Raw genomic sequence first — 21,378 nt, 5'->3', positions numbered from 1 at the left:
TTCAATATTAATACTTAATTTTCAAAGCATCATGTGGAAAAAAGAACCCAAGATGTTGTATTAAAAGAAAAATGGATCCTCAGCCTCAGGTTATAAAACAGAATTTGGAGACCAGTTTAACCATTGGTCAATTTCAAACAACAAATCAGATCCTTGAATTATGAAACTGGTAGGTTTAATATCCCAGGATTCTATAAATAGTAACAAAATGAGAGTAAGTGTTGTACCTTCTGCAGCTGTTCTAACTGGACATGTAGCTCGTCTCTCAATGTGTCCTGCTGAGACAGGGTGGCCATTTTGTGCAGGTCTCTCTCCTCCATAGCAAGCTGCATCTCATGCTCCTTCTCCTGTGGGCAACATAAATCCTTTCAGTTACAGTTCTTACAGTTTTTCACACATAAATTTTAGGTACAGAAAATGTCACTTTTAAATCTTTTTTCTAAAATCTAAATGAATTTTTATCTACAAATTATTTGTAGAAAAGTTATTGAAGCTTTTAAAGTTCCATCGTAACTTAACTGAGTGTGAACATGTTTATGTAAGATATTTAAGGTTTAATTGCTGTAATATTTTTCTTGTCCTTTGGGATTCATTCAATATCTTTGTAAAAGGATTCCACTTAAGCTGGTGCTAATGGGTGTGAGAGGTGTTGCACTTTTCATTCCCTTTCATGAACAGACTCAATCAAACTGAGTTTGCTATTATTTTGCTTGGTTGCATTCTATGCTTCAGAAAGTTCTTCTTAAAAGATTTTTCATTAACCAAGTTTAAACATGGGTATGCAAGAGTTTCAAGGTTCCATTGTTACTTAAATGAGTATAAACACTATGTAACAAAGTGATGAACAATTGCATTCACCGCTATAATCCCAATATCTATTAATTCGTGTAATTTGATTAACTTAGCCCAAATGTTCACAAATCAATGAACTCTTTGCATCTATTTTGTATTTATACATGTATTTCAGCACTGCATGAATGCCAAATCCCATAGGAAAAATATTTAATAAATCATAACTTTCTTATTTCTAAACAAACTTGTGAGTACTCATTTTCTTTAGATTATTTCCTATACAATGATCAAGGTTTTGATTCAAAATCGGATAAAAAACTGTTTTTGAAATTTCTTGACAACAAAATCATTAAAAGATGAAAAATTGTGGAAAAACGTTTACTTGGAAATATGATTAAATTATGTTTTTCTGTTGTTCATGCATGTGTAAACCCGCTTTTAATGCACATATTTTACACACATCCCTATTCAGGCTTTATTTAAATTGTGCGCCATTCGACAGGGTTTACCCACACATGAACACCTTAACATAATTTAATCAATAAACTTTCAATTACCGTACCTGTAGTTTGTTTCTGGTTTCCTCTTGAATTGATTTTACAGAATGTTCATTTTCAGCTTTTAACTTTCCTACTTCTTCATCTAATCTGGCCTGCAACTGCTGCAATTCTCTCTCCTTAAACAGAAAATAAACATTTTCAAATTCAGGTTTTTACTTGTTGACTTTAATAGTCCGAGTCCGCATTTACTGGTCTCCGACTAATGATTTACCTGTAATTTACAGCCCTGAAATTTGGCCAGCATGAAGAAAAACTTGCTCCCACTTACCATACTTTGACATGTTTTTGGAACAGTTGAATAATAGATGATTTTTGTAAGTATCTGACAATTTTTAAGATGGGAGGCTACTGACTTCAACACATCATTTCAATCAAACTCATCTCAGAAAACAAACAACTTGTATTGAAAAAAAAAAATCTTTACAATCTCTCATTTCAGTGTTGTGCTCAACCTAATGCAGTAACCAGATGAGCCAGAAAACTATTAGAACACTTACTTTAGTCATGACAATTTCTTGATGTGCCATCTCCTGGTCTGACATTTTTTTCTGCCAAACTTCGTCCCTCTCTATTAGAGCCTCATTCACCTTTTCTTCAGTTTGCTTGCTTGCCTGCTCCTACAATTCAAATGAAAATGTTTGTTGTTTGTTAGCTTATTTATAGTAGCCAATGTTAGTATTTTTTAGTTGGATGAGTGGGGGCTGGAACTCACAAGTCCTGGTTTCGTAGTCAGACAGTGTTACCATTGGACCACTGCGTCTACTCTAAAATGAAAATGGAATGAGGTCTCAGGTTATAAAACTAAGTTATAGGATCAGTCTAAAAAAACTTCAGCATCCGACTGGTTGTTTCAAACAAAATTTGAAACTTATAGCTTTGAGACTGGTCTCTAATCTCAGTTTTACACCCTTGGATCCAACTTTTGCATACATTCTCAAGATTTTTCAAGGATTCTGCTGACCATTAACTAGCTTTCCACAAAAAAATATAAATTGCTATGAAAAATACAAAGGAATTTTGTCAAAGATATACAAATACTTATACACATGACTGACCAATTTAAATTAAACAGGGCATGAACTGACAACACTAAACCGACTCTTGTCAATAATAAGAGCATTTTGTGTCGCTTTTAAATCCAAATGGCAATTTTAAAGTTCAATTTTCTTTTCATCTGGATGAAATGAAAATACATGTACTCTTGTTCTTTGTTGAGCAAGTTAAAGAGAGCAACAAAAACTGACAATACCTCTCTTTCCCTCTTGTAAGAAACTGTTTATATACAAAAATAGCGGAATATATGAATATATTAAACCTCTCAAAAATACAGGAAAACAGAAATTCAGGATATGGTAGACATTCTCATCTAACTGTAAAAAGTGACCTACTGCAGCTTATCAGATTTATTCAATAAAACTTGTTTTCTAAGTATTTTGTATCATATGCCCACCTGCATCAACGTAACTGCTGCTGATTTTCCTCGTGATATTTCCTGAACGAGGCTTTCTTTCTCTGTTTCCATTTGTTCTTCTCTCCCTCTAAGTTTTCCCTCATATTCATCTATCAATCTCTTCCTGTCTTCTTTCAATCGCTTTATTATTTCTCTTGATTTTTCAAGTTGATCAGCAGCTGCAAAATAAAAGAAACAAAACGTTTAGTTGGCACGAGTCTAATGCCACTTATCAACAGTATTTCAGCTATAAATGGCAGTCAGTTTAACCTAACCAGTGCTCCTGGAATCTTTATTGATATTTCTCTCTGGAAGTAACTGACAGCTTCCCCACATGATTCAGACGTACAGGTCAATGACCTTTTTGTCAAGGATATCATACACCTCGTCAAGGATTCAAACATCTGACCCATTTAAAAGTCTTGTCCTCTAGTGTGCTACCCTGGCAACCCATGAGTTCATATTTACTAATTACAAACAAATTATGAAATTACACTTACAAGCCTTTTCAAGTTTTTCAATCTTTTCCTTGAGATCTTTGTTTTCTTCAACCATACCATGTGTCTGTGACCTTACTTCAGATAACTCCTGATCTTTTCTCTCCATCTCTTCGTGAACTTGCTGCTTTACCTAGAAAAAATATTGTGTACATTTTTATTGCTAATCTAGTACAAGAATTAAACACTAGTGCTAAAGAAGGGGCAGTGCAGGGTGAGTGAGGACTTTTTACCGTTAATAAATTCTGACATGATAGGACCAAAAGTTTGCCCAAACAAGATCAGTCTTGTGGTATACCTATTATTCCAGAAAAATGGCCAATATGAATTGTTAATGTGTATGTAATGTGAAATCTTATTAGACAGAATTATAAAAAATTTACCAGTCTTTGGTATTATGATAAAATTAGCAAAACGTCCGAACAATTTTATTGTGTTCAGTAACAGCTACTAGTATCTTTTTGTCTCTCTGTCTCAAGATGTTCTATAACTTACCTCAGCAATGGCTATCTCTCTGTCTGTCTCCAACTGTTCTATAACCTGTCTTGCCTGTTTGATCTGGTTTTGCAGTTTTGATACAGTATCTGGTGATGCACTGCCCTGAAATATAGTAAGTACTGTTCCTATTTTAATCCTGTATCACCAAAACCATAACAATGAATGCAATACATTTTCAACAATTTATCAGTTTGTTTCTTTAACACCCAATGAGTAGACATTGTAAACATTTCAGTTTTCTTTTGTTCATTTGAAAGCATCAACTTCAAACAAGAGCACCGCCTTGTGGGTGCTGACGCTCATCTGATTTTTTTTGTGTAATAGAAATATTGTCCTACCCATGATTTTCTAAGTCTAAAAAGGGCCATCATTCTTGCAAAAAGCAGGATAGAGTTATGTTTCTTGATGTACAGTGTCCACTTATGATGGTGAAAAACTGTTGCAAGTTTTAAAGCAATAGCTTTGATAGTTTATGAGAAAAGTTGACTTTAACATAATACTCAACCAAGAAAATGATTTTCTAAGTCCAAAAGGGGCAATAATTATTGCAAAAGCAGGATGGAGTTATGTTGCTTGCTGTACAGGGTCAGCTTATGATGGTGAACAAGTGTTGCAAGTTTCAAAGCAATAGCTTTGATAGTTTAAGAGAAAAAGTTGACCTAAACATAAAACTTAACCAAGAAATCTGATATTTTCTAAGTCCAAAAGGGTCATAAATCTTGCAAAAAGCAGGACAGAGTTATGTTTCTTGCTGTACAGGGTCAACTTATGATGGTGAACAAGTGTTGCAAGTTTTAAAGCAATAGCTTTGATAGTTTAGGATAAAAGCTGACGTAAACATAAAACTTAACCAAGAAAACTGATTTTCTAAGTCCAAAAGGGGCAATAAATCTTGCAAAAAGCAAGATGGAGTTATGTTTCTTGATGTACAGGGTCTGCTTATGATGTTAAACAAGTATTTCAAGTTTCAAAGCAATAGCTTTGATAGTTTAGGAGAAAAGTTCACCTAAACATAAAACTTAACCAAGAAATCTGATATTTTCTAAGTACAAAAGGGGCCATAAATCTTGCAAAAAGCAAGATGGAGTTATGTTTCTTGCTATACAGGGTCAGCTTATGATGGTGAACAAGTATTCCAAGTTTCAAAGCAATAGCTTTGATAGTTTAGGAGAAAAGCTGACCTAAAAATAAAACTTAACCAGGCAACGCCGACGCCGACAACCGCTCAAGTGATGACAATAACTCATCATTTTTTTTCCAAAAATCAGACGAGGTAAAAACCAAGAAGTGTTGTTTCATTTCTGTCAAAAACCAGGTCCTTCCTGGGCCAAGAGGTTAAGGGTGCTGACTTCAAACCACTTGCCCAGAGCCTCACTCAGGGCGTTTAATTCTTTATGTGAGGAAGCCATCCAGCTGGCTTATGGAAGGTCTGTGGTGCTACCCAGGCACCTGCCTGTGAAGAAATAGTGCATGCAGGCTGTGGACCAATGTTCAGGTCTGCAATGCTTTCATTATGTGATCAAGAAACACAAGGGTGGATTAACTTGAAGTCCTGCAAATGTTGTACAGACAAAAATTCTGGTTTCAACTATTTTCAAATCAAAAAATGATCAAGCCTGTTTAACTGGACATATGCAGTGATCCACTTTAACCACAGGGACTATTTTATCAATTTAAACAGCAGCCATTTTGGGTAGCATTACATACATTGCTCATAAATGGAAACAACTATGATGTCACTGGGCCCAAACTGAATGCGCTTTCAATTACATGTTTAACACTCAAATGGCTACACCTTTTTTATTTGTTGTCTGATTTTCGTAATGATTTGCCACTTTTATTTTCATACCAAGCTCTTTTTAAAAAGAAATGTTGCCATAGGTTGAATATTCTCCTTTTAGAAAAGCCTTACCTTTAATTTTACAAGTTCCATGTTTGTGTCTTCCAGTTGTTTCTCCACTTCAGTCTTCTCCTCTGACAGCTGGGAATATTTCTCTTTGCTCGACTTAATGATTTCTTTACACCGCTGTAGTAAACCATCTTGATGTTTCAACTTAAATAGTGCATAAAATAACACAGTTAATGATGTTTTACATTTGTTTGTTTTATTGGTTTTAAGGCCATTTTTCAATAGTATGTTAGTTTCACTCAGCAGGAAGTTGACCTATATATACATGTATTGTACCAGATTTATATAGTCCTCGTTTTATTATAATCACATTCAAAGGCACTCTTGGTGCCAAATTCATCCTCTACTATTACAGGCACAGACCGATCTGACCAGAAGGACAGTGCAAGAGAAAGCCCCTTGAACAGAAATAGAGGAATCCATCAGATACAGGCCTGTCCAACTAACTTATGTATAGACATTCTGGTTCCCTAATGTGTCCAGTGTGTGGCAACCATAAACGCAGAAAGTTCTTTCCTGGGAAGAACCAGTACTGGCCTTTTAGTAAATTGGGAGAACTTAAGAGCAACTCGGAAATTTCCAGCGCCTGGACTGAGATTCGAACCCTGGACCTTTAGACTGACAACCATGGCCGCCTTCCAGAATTATGTACCAGCACTAACTTGTTTTCTGCCAGCTACTGACAACTTTCCTACGTGAATCAGAGGTGGAGAGCTAATCACCTTAGATGTATTGTTGAGGAAATAAGAGCTCTTAACTGCACTGCTATGATTGACCTTTGAAAAATGTTTGAAGTTTCACTGTAGCCCCCTTTAAAAGTGCTGAAACAGTTTCAGAAGCAAATTTTAGGCTACTGGCCAATGTAGCAACTGTTAGATAACTCCTATATACTCCTTAACTTCATTTAGCCTGGATATAAATGATATAGTAAACATGAAACAGGTAGTTACCTTTTCTTTCAGGGAATTCACTTCTGCTTGCATCTGTGTCATCTTCTCTGACTGTTCTTGTGTCTCCTCCTTACCAGCCAGTATTTTCTCCTGTAAATCTGGAGGAATATCCTTACCCTCCTTCAACAGCTGCACCTGTCACATGATAATCAAACATGTGTAGAAATGTATGTGATAAAAAGGTTATAAGCTTTGTATAAAGAAATATGAAATATCTGCTTTCAGTCAATCAGAGAACAGACACCTTGCCTGGGATTAAAACCTACAACACCTGTTTAAAAAACCCTCGATTTCCATTTCAACTAACTAAACAGGCTGTAAAATATTCAATCAGTCTCGGCTCCACTTGAGCAAAATAGTTGTTTTGGAACTCCCGACTTCGCTCAAATCTAAAATTACATCAAAACGAAATTCAGGTCGCCCAATTTTTTTTTTATAACACTGTTAATTACTGACTGTATATATGTTGACAAATTGCAAGTGTCAACATGGATTTGTATCAAACTAGTCAATGAAACAAATAAAAAACTTGTGTTAAATCTCATAATTTGAACTGAGGAAGATCAACAGTGGCTGTTTCAGACTAAGAAAATAAATTCTGAGCTATGGGGCAACATTAAACTATAAATTATCAAATCTAGAAAAAATATCTAATGATACCTTTGCTTTTAATAATCTACTGAAATGCAAAATCAAGAGGCTGAAAAATGTAAACTTCTACATTACAGAAAAAAACCTGTAAGCTCATCCTTGCCTGTAATGTTAAACCTACATGTTAGAACAAGACTTACCTGTTTTTGTAAAACCTTTATGAATTCTCCCTTTTCATCAATGACAAAGTTGTAATTTTCTTCAAGATCTTTTTTGGCTTTCTGATCTAGCTGTATCTGTTCTTTCAACTCGGAGATACGACGGAATGCACGGTCCTGCGACTGTGTTAATGTGTTCTGAAAGCAAACTAAATCTTAAAGGCACTTGTCTTTAACTAGATCAAAACATCTGTTAAAAACATGACACAACAGGGCCATGATGGCCCTAGATAAGTTTCACAACTGGATTGAACAATTTTGGTAAAGGGTCTCTCAAGGAACATTGCTGAGAAATTATTCTGAAACTGGGCTAGCGATTTCATAAGAAGATTTTCAAAGTTTCCATAAAACTATACAGAGACAAATAGCCACACCCCTTGGTGGTTACGTTTTTCGACAAATCAAAGTAACTTGGAGTAATTTGGTAGCAATTATAAGGAACACCATTGTAAAATTAGGTTGAAATTGGCCATTGATTTCAGAAGAGATTTTTAAAGTTTAAGTGTAGAAACAAGCTCTGCCCACCGGCTGCCATATTTTTTTTAACAAAATAGACTGATCTGAATGAATTTGGTAGAGGGACAGCAAAGGAATATTGCTTAGCATCTGGAAATATCCAACTGGTTATCAAAGTCATCCTAAATACCCTGCCAATAAACATGGTGACCAAGAATGGCGAACACTGGGTAAGAACTACCTGTACTCAAGTTAAGACAGTTTCACAAATTTTTCAAGGGCCATAACTCTGTAACTCAAGAGCCTCTAGGATAACCAGCTGGTTGTCAAACCTAGCAAAGATATAATTCCAATAAACTTTGAGACCAAATTTGTTACAAGATAAGGAATGCTCAAGTTAGAGAGTGGACAACTTTAGTGTAGGCCACCGGCATGCAGGTGACCAGATAATACATACCATTTCATAGGTGTATTTAAATATAAACATTTTGATGACCAACATCTTGAATTTTTCGTTTTTATAATATTAATAGATACTGCCTGCAAGCCACTGAATCACTAGCCTGCATTCATTATTAATACTAAAATAAAGTGCTTAAATTTTGAAAATGTATGCCATGGATTTAGATGTTTCACAAAACTTGAATTTTCAAAACCTTTTGAATCTGGAAATTACAGAATCTTTTAACAATTCACTATATAAATTTACCTTGAATTTATCTCTCTCCTGAACCATATCTTTATAAACTGTGACAAGCTCCATAAACTTGGATTTATACCTGTGAAAAGGATTTTTTTTTGATAATACAGATAACTGTATGTTTATGTTTTTCTTATATTACGATTTTTATTACAGTTACTTATTTCTGCATCACTTACATTGATCCATATTACGAATGTTTTCCGAACTTTCTTTACAGTTACGGATATACATTTATTATAATCCAAATATAATTGTATTACTGGACACAGCATTTATGTCACATCTAGTATAGCCCTATTGGAAAACAAAAGTTATGTCATTTGTTATCTTAAACCTTGCTATGATTTTTAAAAAGCCTTACAGGGAATTCACTTAATATGTCAAAAGCCGAGTATAATGTTTGTTTTCTTTCAAAGGACTATCTATTTGAGTTAAACCTTAAAAAATATTTTTCATACTGTTACAATACTGTAAATGTAAATACATGTATGTATGCTAAATTATCATAACAAGTTTTTAATAAATACAGAATGGACAAAACGACTGATTGTTAATTATTTTACCGATTTATTCCAAGATTTTTATCAGTACCAATTAAAACCTCTTCCTGTCATTACAAACTGTTAATGACATTCTAAACTGCAGCTGAACTGTAGAAGTCAAAAGTTTTTGTGGCTCCAAGCTTATACAGCTGTCTGGAGACCAGTCACTTAATGCAAATATGCTACTAGTCAATTTGAAGTCTCAGCCCAAAAACATCTATCAAATACTGGAGTTTAGAGATTTGTGTCTCTGTTTTGTTACTGGGCTGTTAGCCAAACTCTCTCTTTTACAGGTCATAGAGAGTACAACATCTGGTCTCAGATTATATAACCAAGGTGAAAATGTGTTACTACAAAGCAAAGTTCTGCACATCTCATCAACACAAGTTCCTTTTTTAAAAAAAATATACCATAAACATTTACCTTGTGGCCCTCTTCTGGTATTTCTGTATATAATGGTAGAGATCCTCCTTACTGACCGTGTTGAGATCTGTCCCAGACTCGTCCATTTCTGACTCCATGTCGGAGGGAAGCGAGTAATGGTGCTGTGGAAAACTAACATTGGTAAAGAATGAGCTGTCACTGGTCACAGAACTGATGGAGGATGTTCTTGAACGTGAGGCACGAGGTGTAACATCACCTGGGAGGTTGCTCGCTGAAGACTGAAACACAAAGTAATAAATAAATAGACTTGGTGACTACCGGGTATTGATTTCACTGCCAGGTAATTAAAGTCTCAAATTATTGCATATATATAGCATTTATTATACTAAGGTGATCTAACCTAATTTGTCAATTTTTTGTCAAATACTCTACAAGTTATTTAGTTAACACTGTGCTAGATTTTTGTCTTTCAGACGTATACTACACAATCTGCTTAAAAAAACAAAAAACGGAGTTTGTACCTCACTACTAGTGTCTTGTAGTGGTATATCTATCAACTGACCAACTGGTATTGTGGCTGGACTTCCTTCCAGTGACTGGTTAGCAGTCGCGTAGCCTGACACATCTGAAGCATTGGATTGGTTTCCATCTTCATTCGCTCCTTGTTTCTTTGGCGTGCTCTCCGCTAATGGAGGATTTTCTGGTGGCTTTTCATCTAAAAGCTAGAAATATAACCATATTTGAATGGACATTTCAATAAAGAATTTACTAAATACTAAAGTGTTATAATCACTTATTTTACATTTATGCTTTTTTCATCCATGTTCATGGTAATTAGGCGATAAAAATACTTACATTCAAACAATGTAATGTGTCTTGGGGACGAGCTTAGGCGATGCATTAGGGGTGTTTCACCCATCTTGCGTCTTGTTTGCATTTTAGAAGTATAGATTAATTCAATTTTTAAGTTATTTTGTTTTGTTTGTAAATACTTGGCATAGGTACAAACATTAAATAATGTTGAAAATTATCAATTTTTTTTTTTTCCTTCATGTATCACATTCCTAGGTAATTTTCTGGATGTTCAGCACAAGCCAGGATTCGAACATGCGATTATAAAGACTTAATTATTATGCTGAATATATTATGTGTGATTCATTCAATTACAAGTATAGATGAAGTTAGAAACACGGAATTAAGGTATAATAATAATATTTATAGGTACAAATAACGTGTGTCGGTATTCATTTAACTTATGGCAGAAAATAGAAATACTACTGACACACGTGTGGAGTAAATAAGGATACTAATGTAAAATAAATGGCATGACTGTCATGCCAACTGACAGTTTTGAGGTTTCAGGTGAATGTGTTCTGAAACTTTTGCTTCATTTGTCATTTGCAAAAAAACTTATTCTTTTACAAAATAACATGGATGTTTGGCGATCAATGTTTTATCATTTCTAAAAATAGAATATCAACGGATTTGTATACAAACACGATCTCATTCGTTCTATTGACTGAAAAATCAGATAAGTATTGATATCTTAAGCAGGCTGGTATCATTGCCCGATCGGGCTTTCGACATAAAAACTAATTTTTCTTGAAAATTAGTAAAGATATTTCTTTCAAACTTGGTCCATTTATTAAGCATTTCATATGACATAAATTAAAATAAAAATAACTTGGTTGCCTTCAGTTTTGGTAGAATTATTTCCCCTTTTCAGATTTTTATGATGCATAATTTTTAAAGTCCAACAAAGACATGTTCTAATGCTAAGTTTAAAACAAAAAAGGGTTCAATGGCTTTCTAATGCTCTTAATTATTGCGCTAGTACATGAATGTATATATTTTACTGTGCTTTCACTAACAACATTATAAAAAAATGTTAGTTATAAAAAAATTGTTCATACATCTGCACTAGAAACAAAAGTATTAACCTTAAATACATAGAATAAAGGTATTGGCGCACAAGTTTTGAGCAATAGAAACACATTGATCCCTTTTCTGTTTCAAACATTTCATTAAAACATAATTTGTTTGGACTACAAAAATTATGCATCATAAAATTCTGAAAAAGGGAAATAATTCTAAAAAAACTGAAGGCAACAATGTTATTTCTACCATAGTATGCGTCATATGTTATGCTTAATTAATGGACCAAGTTTGAAAGAAATATCTTCATTATTTTTCAAGAAACATTAGTTTTTATGCCTAAAGCCCGATCGGGCAATGTGACCAGCCTGTTAAGTAAATAACATTTAAAACTATATAAAATCATTAAATATTCATTAAGAAATCAATTACCTGACGGCTAGAAAATTCCCTGAGGATTTGCTAGCCATCGGTTATGCTAGTCGTCCGGTAACCGGACAGCTAGAACGCAGGTTACCGGACGGCTAGACACTTCCTTTTTTTTGATGAAATCTGGGGCAACATGATTCTTGTTAGTTTTCAATATGGAGTTTGTTTTTGCTGTGAGATCCAAAACAGTATATAGACCTCTGAATTATAATTTTTAACCAAGTACACATGACATGCATGATGTTGGCCGTTTGTTTACTTTTCAGGAAGACAGGTTTCGCTACCTTAGAAGCCGATGCTAGTGCTCCTTTCAAAGGGGTTTGGTTGACACCTTGCTCAAGCTTTTTTCTCAAATTCTTGAACATATTTTAGCATATGCACGTATCTAGAAAGCGAATATTGGAGTTAATTTCATATTTTATGTGAAATTTACAGGTGTCTGCAACCGGAAATGTCAGCTTCTTCTCGTTGCGCATGCTCGACACGTCTTACCTACGTTTACAACACGAACTACTAATAAAAATGCGGATCCACAAAAAAAGTGTTGTTAGGTTACATAGTACTAAATCACTTCCTTCTTTGTTTATAACGTTAAGAATTAAAGACATCATGTTGCAGTGATAGCCAGTTAGGACATTTTCCTTAGCTCCAATCCGTGATATCCCCTGATGGTCCATTCACAGAATAATTAGAATGAAATGAAATTGAAAACGATAATTTTGTCCCCAGTGGAACTATCTCTTACATTACAACATTCCACACGGATAAAGTAGTAAATGTAATTATTACAATTATATATAGATGAATTCATTGGGACAATGAGCACTTGTTAAAACAAGTAAATGTTGAGCATGTATGCCCTGTAGAAATGAAAAAGCTCAAGAGAATTAATACCCTTTTCATAATTTCTCAGTGCCACAAAATAATCCATTAAAAAAGAAAAGGTTAATGAATATTTATAGGAAAAAACTAACGATAATTGATTAAAAAACACTAAACTCCGAAATCTAATGTTTAGGTAAAAAGGGAATTCAAACAAATAAATGATAAATGTTAAGGAAAGGTGTGACGGGGAATCAAAATTTAAAAAAAATCTGACCCATTAACAAATACATTCTGTTCCAAAAGACTACACAGAAATCGGACAGTTAAAAAATCCTTAAAAACAATGAAAAGAGTACTCTGATTTCTAACCAAAACATAGTATCTGAGAGATTCAACCGTTTCAGCAAACAAATAAACAAATCAATCAATCAATAAAAGTATAGGAACTGAAAGTAACACATCAGTTAATATGGAGCACTCCAGCGTCAAATCACAATACGTCAAACTTTAATTTCTCCCATGTCACATAAAATGTGTTAACAAGTCTATTAAAACCGCAAAAAAGGCAACTGGTGTTGATTCAATCTCCCACGCCCTAAAAATAAAGCAGGCCAAACCAGCCTTGCAGCATCAATTACCAACTTCGCAAATTCTATCATAGATAAATGATAAATCCCAAACAATGCGTCGTTGAGGACAACATGTGAAGCTCGAGAAAAATTGAAAATAAGTTACATTCAGGGCGTTTTAAAGAAACAGCATTGTTCTTAGTGTATAAGTGTTTTGGAAGTATTCCTGCAAAATGTTTTTCTTGTATGAAATACTTCCATTGTAAAATTTTGAACCACAAATTTGCCCAGTAGACTGTACGCTGGGAGAAGAGGTATTTCAAACGTCATCTGAAGTAGTGAATATAAACTTCCGACAGTTAAAAAATGATAAAATCAAGGATCCTAGCTTTGACTTTAGCCTTAATTGCTACTTAATTATTTCGTCGGAATATAAGCCTGACAATTAAACTATTTCAAAAAACAAATATACAGGTATAACTTTCAATTACACTAATTACATAAGTGTCCATCCGGTTGGACGAGTATTGATACAGACTGACTAACAATGACCCAGACTATACTGACAAAATTTTGCTTACAGGTAGAACAATTGATAAATAGTCAACCCAAGAACTACATATGGATTGTTGGCGACTTTAACTTTAATACTAGTGTGGCGAGATACCTATGTTGATTTGATTTAGTAGTCACATACCTTAAGATTCGTACTTAAAATATTCGCACCAAGTTTTCGACCCACCGATGAGCCGTCATAATTCAGTAGACTTAATTAAGTAAACATTAATCTTTCATGAATACATAGAAGAGAGAACGTTCTATCTACTACTACGATAAAACCAATACATTAAGGCGTTAATAATGGAAATATACAAAGATTAGTCAAATTACGCAATTAGATGATCATTGTACTAATTAGCTTGATTTTGTCATTATCATTGAGCGCTCATTAATTACAGTTGGGTAAAAGGTTATAAATATCAGTGCAGCATCACGAAGTGATCAGATTCTGCCAAGCTACCGAGAGAATAACTTCGTTGAAAAATAAACATTATAAAATATTACTAAATACTATTGGGTTCTTGACCTCCTATCATAGTCTGAGTTCTTACTCAAAACATTGCGTTTTGTTTAAGTTCCACGACGATAGGAACACGACATCTGGTGGTATTTAGGTAAAATCTTAATGTATGGTATTCACCTCAGGCATAGTTTGTTGTGAATCGCCATACTACAAGAGATCCCATCCACTAATTTTGAGTGCTCGTCATCAGTTAAATTGAGATAGATTGATTAGCATTAATTATTTTATATTTCACCAATCATTTTAAGAATCATTTGTTTTCCAATCATTCGGCAAGGAAGCCCATAGGAAAATTATATTATATTTAATATACTGAGCTAGACCGTGCACGATACAAAATTTGGCGCCCAACGGGGGACATATTCATAGCTTCATATAGGCTATCTTATCCGCGCTAAAAGATGGCTGAGCACACTTTTGGGTTGCCTCATCACGACGAAACCATGGTTGAAGAGGTTGAGAGGTTGAGGAGACAAAATAGGATTTTGATACTTGAACGAGAGATTTCAAAGTTACAACAAGAAATAGATAAGACCTTGAGTGATATTGGCACCTCAACCCCAATACAGCGTGATAAAAAGTATGTCTTTGAAATGATACCACCAGGTAGACCTGATGAAGGGTTATCTACGATACATAAAGGACCATTGAAGCCTAGACATCTGTTACCGGAAACACCTACATCAGAAGATAAAGAAGAGTCATTAAAACCAGATAGATTTGTGACGGAGCGCATAAAAAAGGTTGACCATCCACCAAAAATTGAGGATAAGCAAACTTTAGATTCAAGTGATGATACAAAAATATCAAGCTCCAGTAAGACGACTTTGGTGAAGCCAGCCAAATACGACGGGACAAGTGCATGGACAGATTATAAGGCACACTTTGATGCATGTGCTACTTTAAATGGCTGGGATGATAACAAGAAAGGCTTGTATCTATCCGTATCACTACGAGGACAAGCTCAGGGAGTTTTTGGCAACCTTAATTCAAAGACCACGGATTATCATGAATTCATAAGAGCTTTAGAAGATAGGTTTTCACCGAGAAATCAAACCGAGTTATATAGGGTTCAGTTGAGAGACAGACAACAGAAAGCTACAGAGTCTATGGCCGGACTGGGACAGGATATCCGACGTCTAGCTAACTTGGCCTATCCTAATGCCCCAGCCGACGTTCGTGAGACCCTGGCTAAGGAACAATTCATCGACGCCCTTGTGATTTCAGAAATGCGTCTCAAGATTAAGCAGGCCAGGCCTACGGATCTAAACGATGCCGTCAGACATGCGGTGGAGCTGGAGGCATTCTATCGTGCAGAAAAGAAGCAACAAGGAATTCTTAGAACTGCAGTAAATGAGGGACAGTCAAAAGATATTGAAAATCTCAAACAGGTAGTTTCAAATCTGAAAGATAGTGTAGATAGTCTGAAACGCCAAGGACAATATAATAAGCCTGTAAATAGGCCTATGCATAGACCTTATGGTTATGATCGACGAAATGCTCAACGAGGACAATACCGACATCCACCTCCTCGGCCATACAGATATGATGATAGATCAAGAAGATACCATCCTTCAAACCCAACAGTTAAAAACTCTCCTCCAAAGGATTTGAGACAAGACTCATATAATCAATCTAAGTCAGGCATCTCAGAAACAAGATCTGAGACAGACAAAAAGAAGGATAAGAATACCGAACACAGTTATAAGAGGACGAGCGTGCGATCTTCTGGTTTATACGTTACAGCTAGCATTAATGGGATGTCAGTTGATTGTCTGATCGATACAGGGGCCACGTTGACAATCATTTCTGAGAAGTTATGGAGTGTCATTGATCAACAATGTCCAGTTCAACCATTTGACTCCCGGATTGTATCCGCCAGTGGAAACTACTTGAATATCAAAGGAAAAACGGAGATTTCCATTTTGTTTGGTGATAAATATTGCAAAGTTGATGTTATCATTGCAGAAATCGACATAGATGTAGTACTTGGCCTCGATTTCATGCAGAATCACGATGTAAGCATAGACGTTGTCAGCAATACCATGAAACTTCATGATCAAACATTTAACATATTCTGTTCTGGCAAGATAGGGTGTTTTAGGATAGTCTTATCAGAACAAGTTGTGATACCTGCTGAAACTGAGATGATAACCAAAGGGATGGTGACTGAATCAGGTATTAAAAGGATACGATGGGGTCTTATTGAAGCCAGTGATACATTCAGGGAGCTAGGACAGGGGATGGTCGCAAGAACTCTAGTTCGAGCAGATAAAATGGTTCCTGTAAGAATTGCTAATTTTTCGAAGCAGCCACAAACCTTCTATCCTGGGACTAATGTCGCAACTATATGCAAAATTGATAGGGTAGAAGGAGAAGGGACACACAATAATAAAAACAACATTCTTCCTGAGCACCTTCAAAATCTATATGAACGTTCAACTTCTGGGATGGCCACCGAAAAGAAACAAAAGGTCAAAGAACTTTTAACAAGATATTCACATATCTTTTCGAAATCTGACAGTTATTTAGGTAGGACCGGAATTATAAAGCATCACATCCCAACAGCCAATGCCCAGCCCATCAAACAACCGATTCGGAGGATACCAGTACATTTGCAGGATAATTGAAAAACAAATTGACCAAATGCTAAAAGATGATGTGATACAACCTTCAACTAGTCCATGGGCCAGTGGGATAGTTCTTGTAAAGAAGAAGGACGGATCTAGAAGGTTTTGTATTGATTATCGTCGTTTAAATGAAGCCACGATCAAGGATGCGTATCCACTCCCCAGAATTGATGAGTCCCTTGATCAGCTTGCTGGATCCTCGTGGTTTTCGTGCCTGGATCTAGCTTCTGGATACTGGCAAGTAGAGATGGCGGATGAAGATAAACACAAGACGGCGTTTGCATCAAGGCAGGGTCTTTTCGAGTTTAACAAGATGCCTTTTGGTCTCTGCAACTCGCCTGCCACCTTTGAGCGTTTGATGGAATATGTGTTGGCTGGTCTTCATTGGAAAATATGCCTCGTTTACTTGGATGACATTATTGTAGTTGGTAAAACCTTTGAAGATATGATCAAAAATTTACAGCAAGTTTTTGAAAGGTTTGAAGAAGCTGGACTTAAAATGAAACCCAAGAAATGTCAGCTATTTAAAAAGGAAGTCGAGTTTTTAGGACACATAATTAATGAAAATGGGGTAGGAACAGACCCAAAGAAAATCGAATGCATCAAACAATGGCCAACTCCTCACAATGTTACAGAAATGCGCTCGTTTCTTGGACTTTGTGGATACTATCGGAAATTCATCTTGGGATACTCACAGATAGCTAGACCTCTTGTAAGATTGACAGAGAAAAATACTCGTTTTTCTAGGGATACAGATTGCGAAGAAAGTTTCAAAACTCTAAAAAATAAGTTGATCACAGCTCCGATATTGGCGCATCCAGACTTCTCTTTGCCATTCATCTTAGACACGGATGCTTGTGATTATTCTATCGGAGCAGTGCTTTCACAGAAAATTGATGGACAAGAAAGAGTCATAGCTTATGCTAGTAGAACACTTAACAAGTCGGAACGAAAATATTGTGTGACCAGGAAAGAGATGTTAGCTGTAGTATATTTTATCAAATATTTTCGCCACTACCTTTATGGTCGTGAATTTCTGGTCAGAACAGATCACGGATCGTTACGATGGCTGATGAATTTCAAGAATCCCGAGGGTCAGGTAGCTCGCTGGATGGAGGTTTTGTCATCATATCAAATGAAAGTAGAACATAGACCAGGAAGATTGCATGGAAACGCAGATGGCGTTAGTAGGATACCATGTCGATAGTGTGGTTTAAGTGATCCAGAGAAAATGCAAACTACAAATACAGTTCCTATAACTATAAATCAGACGGCTTTCATTGGCAAGATAAACCAAAAACGAAGATACACTAGAAACGTTACAGAAACAAGATAACGACCTAAGTACAGTTATTGAATGGATCTCTTCAAAGAAAAAGCCTCTTTTCAAGGAAATTGGAGCAGAGGGCTACACTGTAAAATCCTTGTGGAACCAGTTTGACAGACTAGAAATGAAAGATGGTCTTTTGGTTAGACATATGGAAGATACAGAAACTAAACAATCAAGATACCAGTCATTAGTGCGAAGATCTCACAGAAGAAAATTGCTCACCTGTGCACATGACATAAGGTCGGCCGGACATTTAGGGATCAGAAAAACTCTTTCAAAGATCAGACAGAACTTTTATTGGCCAGGCATGCAAAATGATGTTCGGTTGTACGTTGCAGGATGTGAGATATGCATGAAACGCAAGGGACCTAACAAAACCAAGCAAGCCCCAATGCAGGTTGTAAGGAGTGGCTATCCTATGGGGAGGATAGCTATTGATATCCTTGGAGAGTTGCCCGAGACAGAACAAGGAAATCGTTATATTTTAGTGATAGCTGATTACTTCACTAAATGGACTGAATGCTTTCCAATGCGAAATATGGATGCTGCTACTGTTGCTAGAATTTTAGTACAAGAAGTAATAACTAGGTTCGGAATACCATCATAGATACACTCAGACCAAGGCAGACAGTTTGAGGGAAAGTTATTTAAGGAGATTTGTGAGGTTTTAGGTATAGTTAAGACACGAACAACGCCATATCATCCTCAGTCAGACGGAATGGTAGAGAGAACACTAACGACGATGTTAAGTGCATTTGTAAATGAGAATCATCGAAATTGGGATGAGCAAATACCATATGTGATGATGGCGTATAGAAGTGCTGAACACGAAACAACTGGGATGAGTCCAAATATGCTTATGCTTGGTCGTGAAGTATCTACACCACTAGATTTGATATTTGAAATGCCATCAGGTATCAAACCAATACCAGATCATGAATGGGTCTGGGAGTTGCGCGAAAGGTTAGAAACTGCTCATAACATTGTAAGGCAGAACACCGAAAAAGCAATAAATAGGCAGAAGCAATTGCATGACAAACGAAATTCTTTCGAACAGTTTCAGATAGGGGATAAGGTATATGTATATTTCCCAGTAAAGACGGTTGGAACTTCATCAAAGTTCACATCCTTCTGGCGAGGTCCTTATACAGTGCTTGGGAAGTTATCCCAAGTTCAGTATAATATTGACTGTGGACGAAATCGGGTTCCACAAGTCATTCATTGTGATAGAGTTAGAAAATGTAAGAACCAAATCTTACTAGATGAAACAGAGATAAATTTTGATGCAGATAATGATGATGAAGGTAGTACTGGCAGAAACTCAGATGTAGATTTACCGGGTACAGATGATATTGATAAAAATGACGATTTGACAGACATCCAGAGTAACACTAGAACTCGTAGGAAACCGGTTTGGGCTAAAGACTATGTCTTTTCTCATTTAAAGTCCAAGATGCCAAAGGTAAAGTCTACAGTTCGTATAAATCCACTCTTACCCTTATGTCCTGTATGTAAGACAAGCATACAAAAAATGAGAGGATTGAAGCTCATGTTGAAAAATGTAATAGAAGGGACAAACTAGAAAGAACATGTAAAGTCTGTGACAAAGTTATGATAAAGTATGCGTATCTTAAGAAACATATGAAGTTTGTACACAAAGTAGATGGATCCGGATATATAGAGAAGAGGCATAGTGACAAAGAGGACTGGGATAAGAACCCAGATATAGAATTGGATTTTAAGGACAGTGAAATTGACAATGAAGAAAAAAAATGTGATGCAAATCATAATACCGAGAACGGAAGCAAATGTTATACGGTGAGTGCTTTTGATGATACGGAGAAAGTAGATAATGGGAAATCAGTGGATGAGAATACAGATAATGAAGATGAAAATTCAGGACAAAGAAAGGTTGAAGTTAGTATCTGTCGAAGTGATGAAGGAAGTAAGAAGAGGCAGAATATTGTTATTATTGAAGAAGGAGAGGTTAATTACGAATCAAACCTTCTATGTCCAGCAAAGCGATCATTAGCTGGGGTTGATCTTAATCTAGGAAATTATGTTGACGAGGGTCATGTGAGGCCTTCAGATATAAATGTTGCTATCAATCAGAATGGGGAGATCACCATAAAAATGCTGGTAGAGAAGTAATTGGTAGTAAAAAATACTTGAAGAAAGTCTTAAAAAATAGATATATGAAATGGCTTTGTTAGCCAGGTTTGTATTATAACAAATGTTACAATGATAATACAAAAATGAACTTTTCTGAATACAGTAACTATAAATGCTTCAGTTTATGTTTGTGTTTCAGGTTGAAACATTAAAATAATGGTCTCATATTTATAGTGGTGTACTTTGTTTTATAAATGTTAATTAAGTTTAGTGTGACGATTGTTATATTTGTATATATATATCATGCGGGACGCATGAATTTGGAGGAGGGAGTAATGTGGCGAGATACCTATGTTGATTTGATTTAGTTGTCACATACCTTAAGATTCGTACCTAAAATATTCGCACCACGTTTTCGACCCACCGATGAGCCGTCATAATTCAGTAGACTTAATTAAGTAAACATTAATCTTTCATGAATACATAGAAGAGAGAAAGTTCTATCTACTACTACGATAAAACCAATATATTAAGGCGTTAATAATGGAAAATATACAAAGATTAGTCAAATTACGCACTTAGATGATCATTGTACTAATGAGCTTGATTTTGTCATTATCATTGAGCGCTCATTAATTACAGTTGGGTAAAAGGTTATAAATATCAGTGCAGCATCACGAAGTGATCAGATTCTGCCAAGCTACCGAGAGAATAACTTCGTTGAAAAATAAACATTATAAAATATTACTAAATACTATTGGGTTCTTGACCTCCTATCATAGTCTGAGTTCTTACTCAAAACATTGCGTTTTGTTTAAGTTCCACGACGATAGGAACTCGACATCTGGTGGTATTTAGGTAAAATCTTAATGTATGGTATTCACCTCAGGCATAGTTTGTTGTGAATCGCCATACTACAAGAGATCCCATCCACTAATTTTGAGTGCTCGTCATCAGTTAAATTGAGATAGATT

At 35.6% G+C, this 21,378-nt stretch overlaps 1 protein-coding gene across 1 annotated transcript in view; it reads right to left on the bottom strand.

Annotated features, from left to right (window-relative positions):
• LOC123532240 (golgin subfamily A member 4-like) overlaps positions 1-12,326 on the bottom strand; it is a 49,758-nt gene extending 37,432 nt beyond the window's left edge. Inside the window, exons 1-13 of the mRNA XM_045313630.2 lie at positions 12,139-12,326; positions 10,072-10,272; positions 9,590-9,828; positions 8,631-8,700; positions 7,448-7,603; positions 6,657-6,791; positions 5,710-5,850; positions 3,795-3,899; positions 3,303-3,432; positions 2,803-2,981; positions 1,850-1,969; positions 1,355-1,468; positions 228-347 (exon numbers count right to left, since the gene is read on the bottom strand). Of these exons, the coding sequence (XP_045169565.2) occupies positions 228-347; positions 1,355-1,468; positions 1,850-1,969; positions 2,803-2,981; positions 3,303-3,432; positions 3,795-3,899; positions 5,710-5,850; positions 6,657-6,791; positions 7,448-7,603; positions 8,631-8,700; positions 9,590-9,828; positions 10,072-10,272; positions 12,139-12,219 (1,791 nt within the window). The 5' untranslated portion in view covers positions 12,220-12,326. The remainder of the gene's footprint in view (positions 1-227; positions 348-1,354; positions 1,469-1,849; positions 1,970-2,802; positions 2,982-3,302; positions 3,433-3,794; positions 3,900-5,709; positions 5,851-6,656; positions 6,792-7,447; positions 7,604-8,630; positions 8,701-9,589; positions 9,829-10,071; positions 10,273-12,138) is intronic.
• Positions 12,327-21,378: the final 9,052 nt, after the last annotated feature.

The sequence above is a fragment of the Mercenaria mercenaria genome, chromosome 11, assembly GCF_021730395.1.
Source record: "Mercenaria mercenaria strain notata chromosome 11, MADL_Memer_1, whole genome shotgun sequence".
Taxonomy (NCBI): Eukaryota; Metazoa; Mollusca; class Bivalvia; order Venerida; family Veneridae; genus Mercenaria; species Mercenaria mercenaria.
Note: the sequence above shows the minus strand (reverse complement) of the source record. Positions and strands in the feature narration are given on the sequence as shown.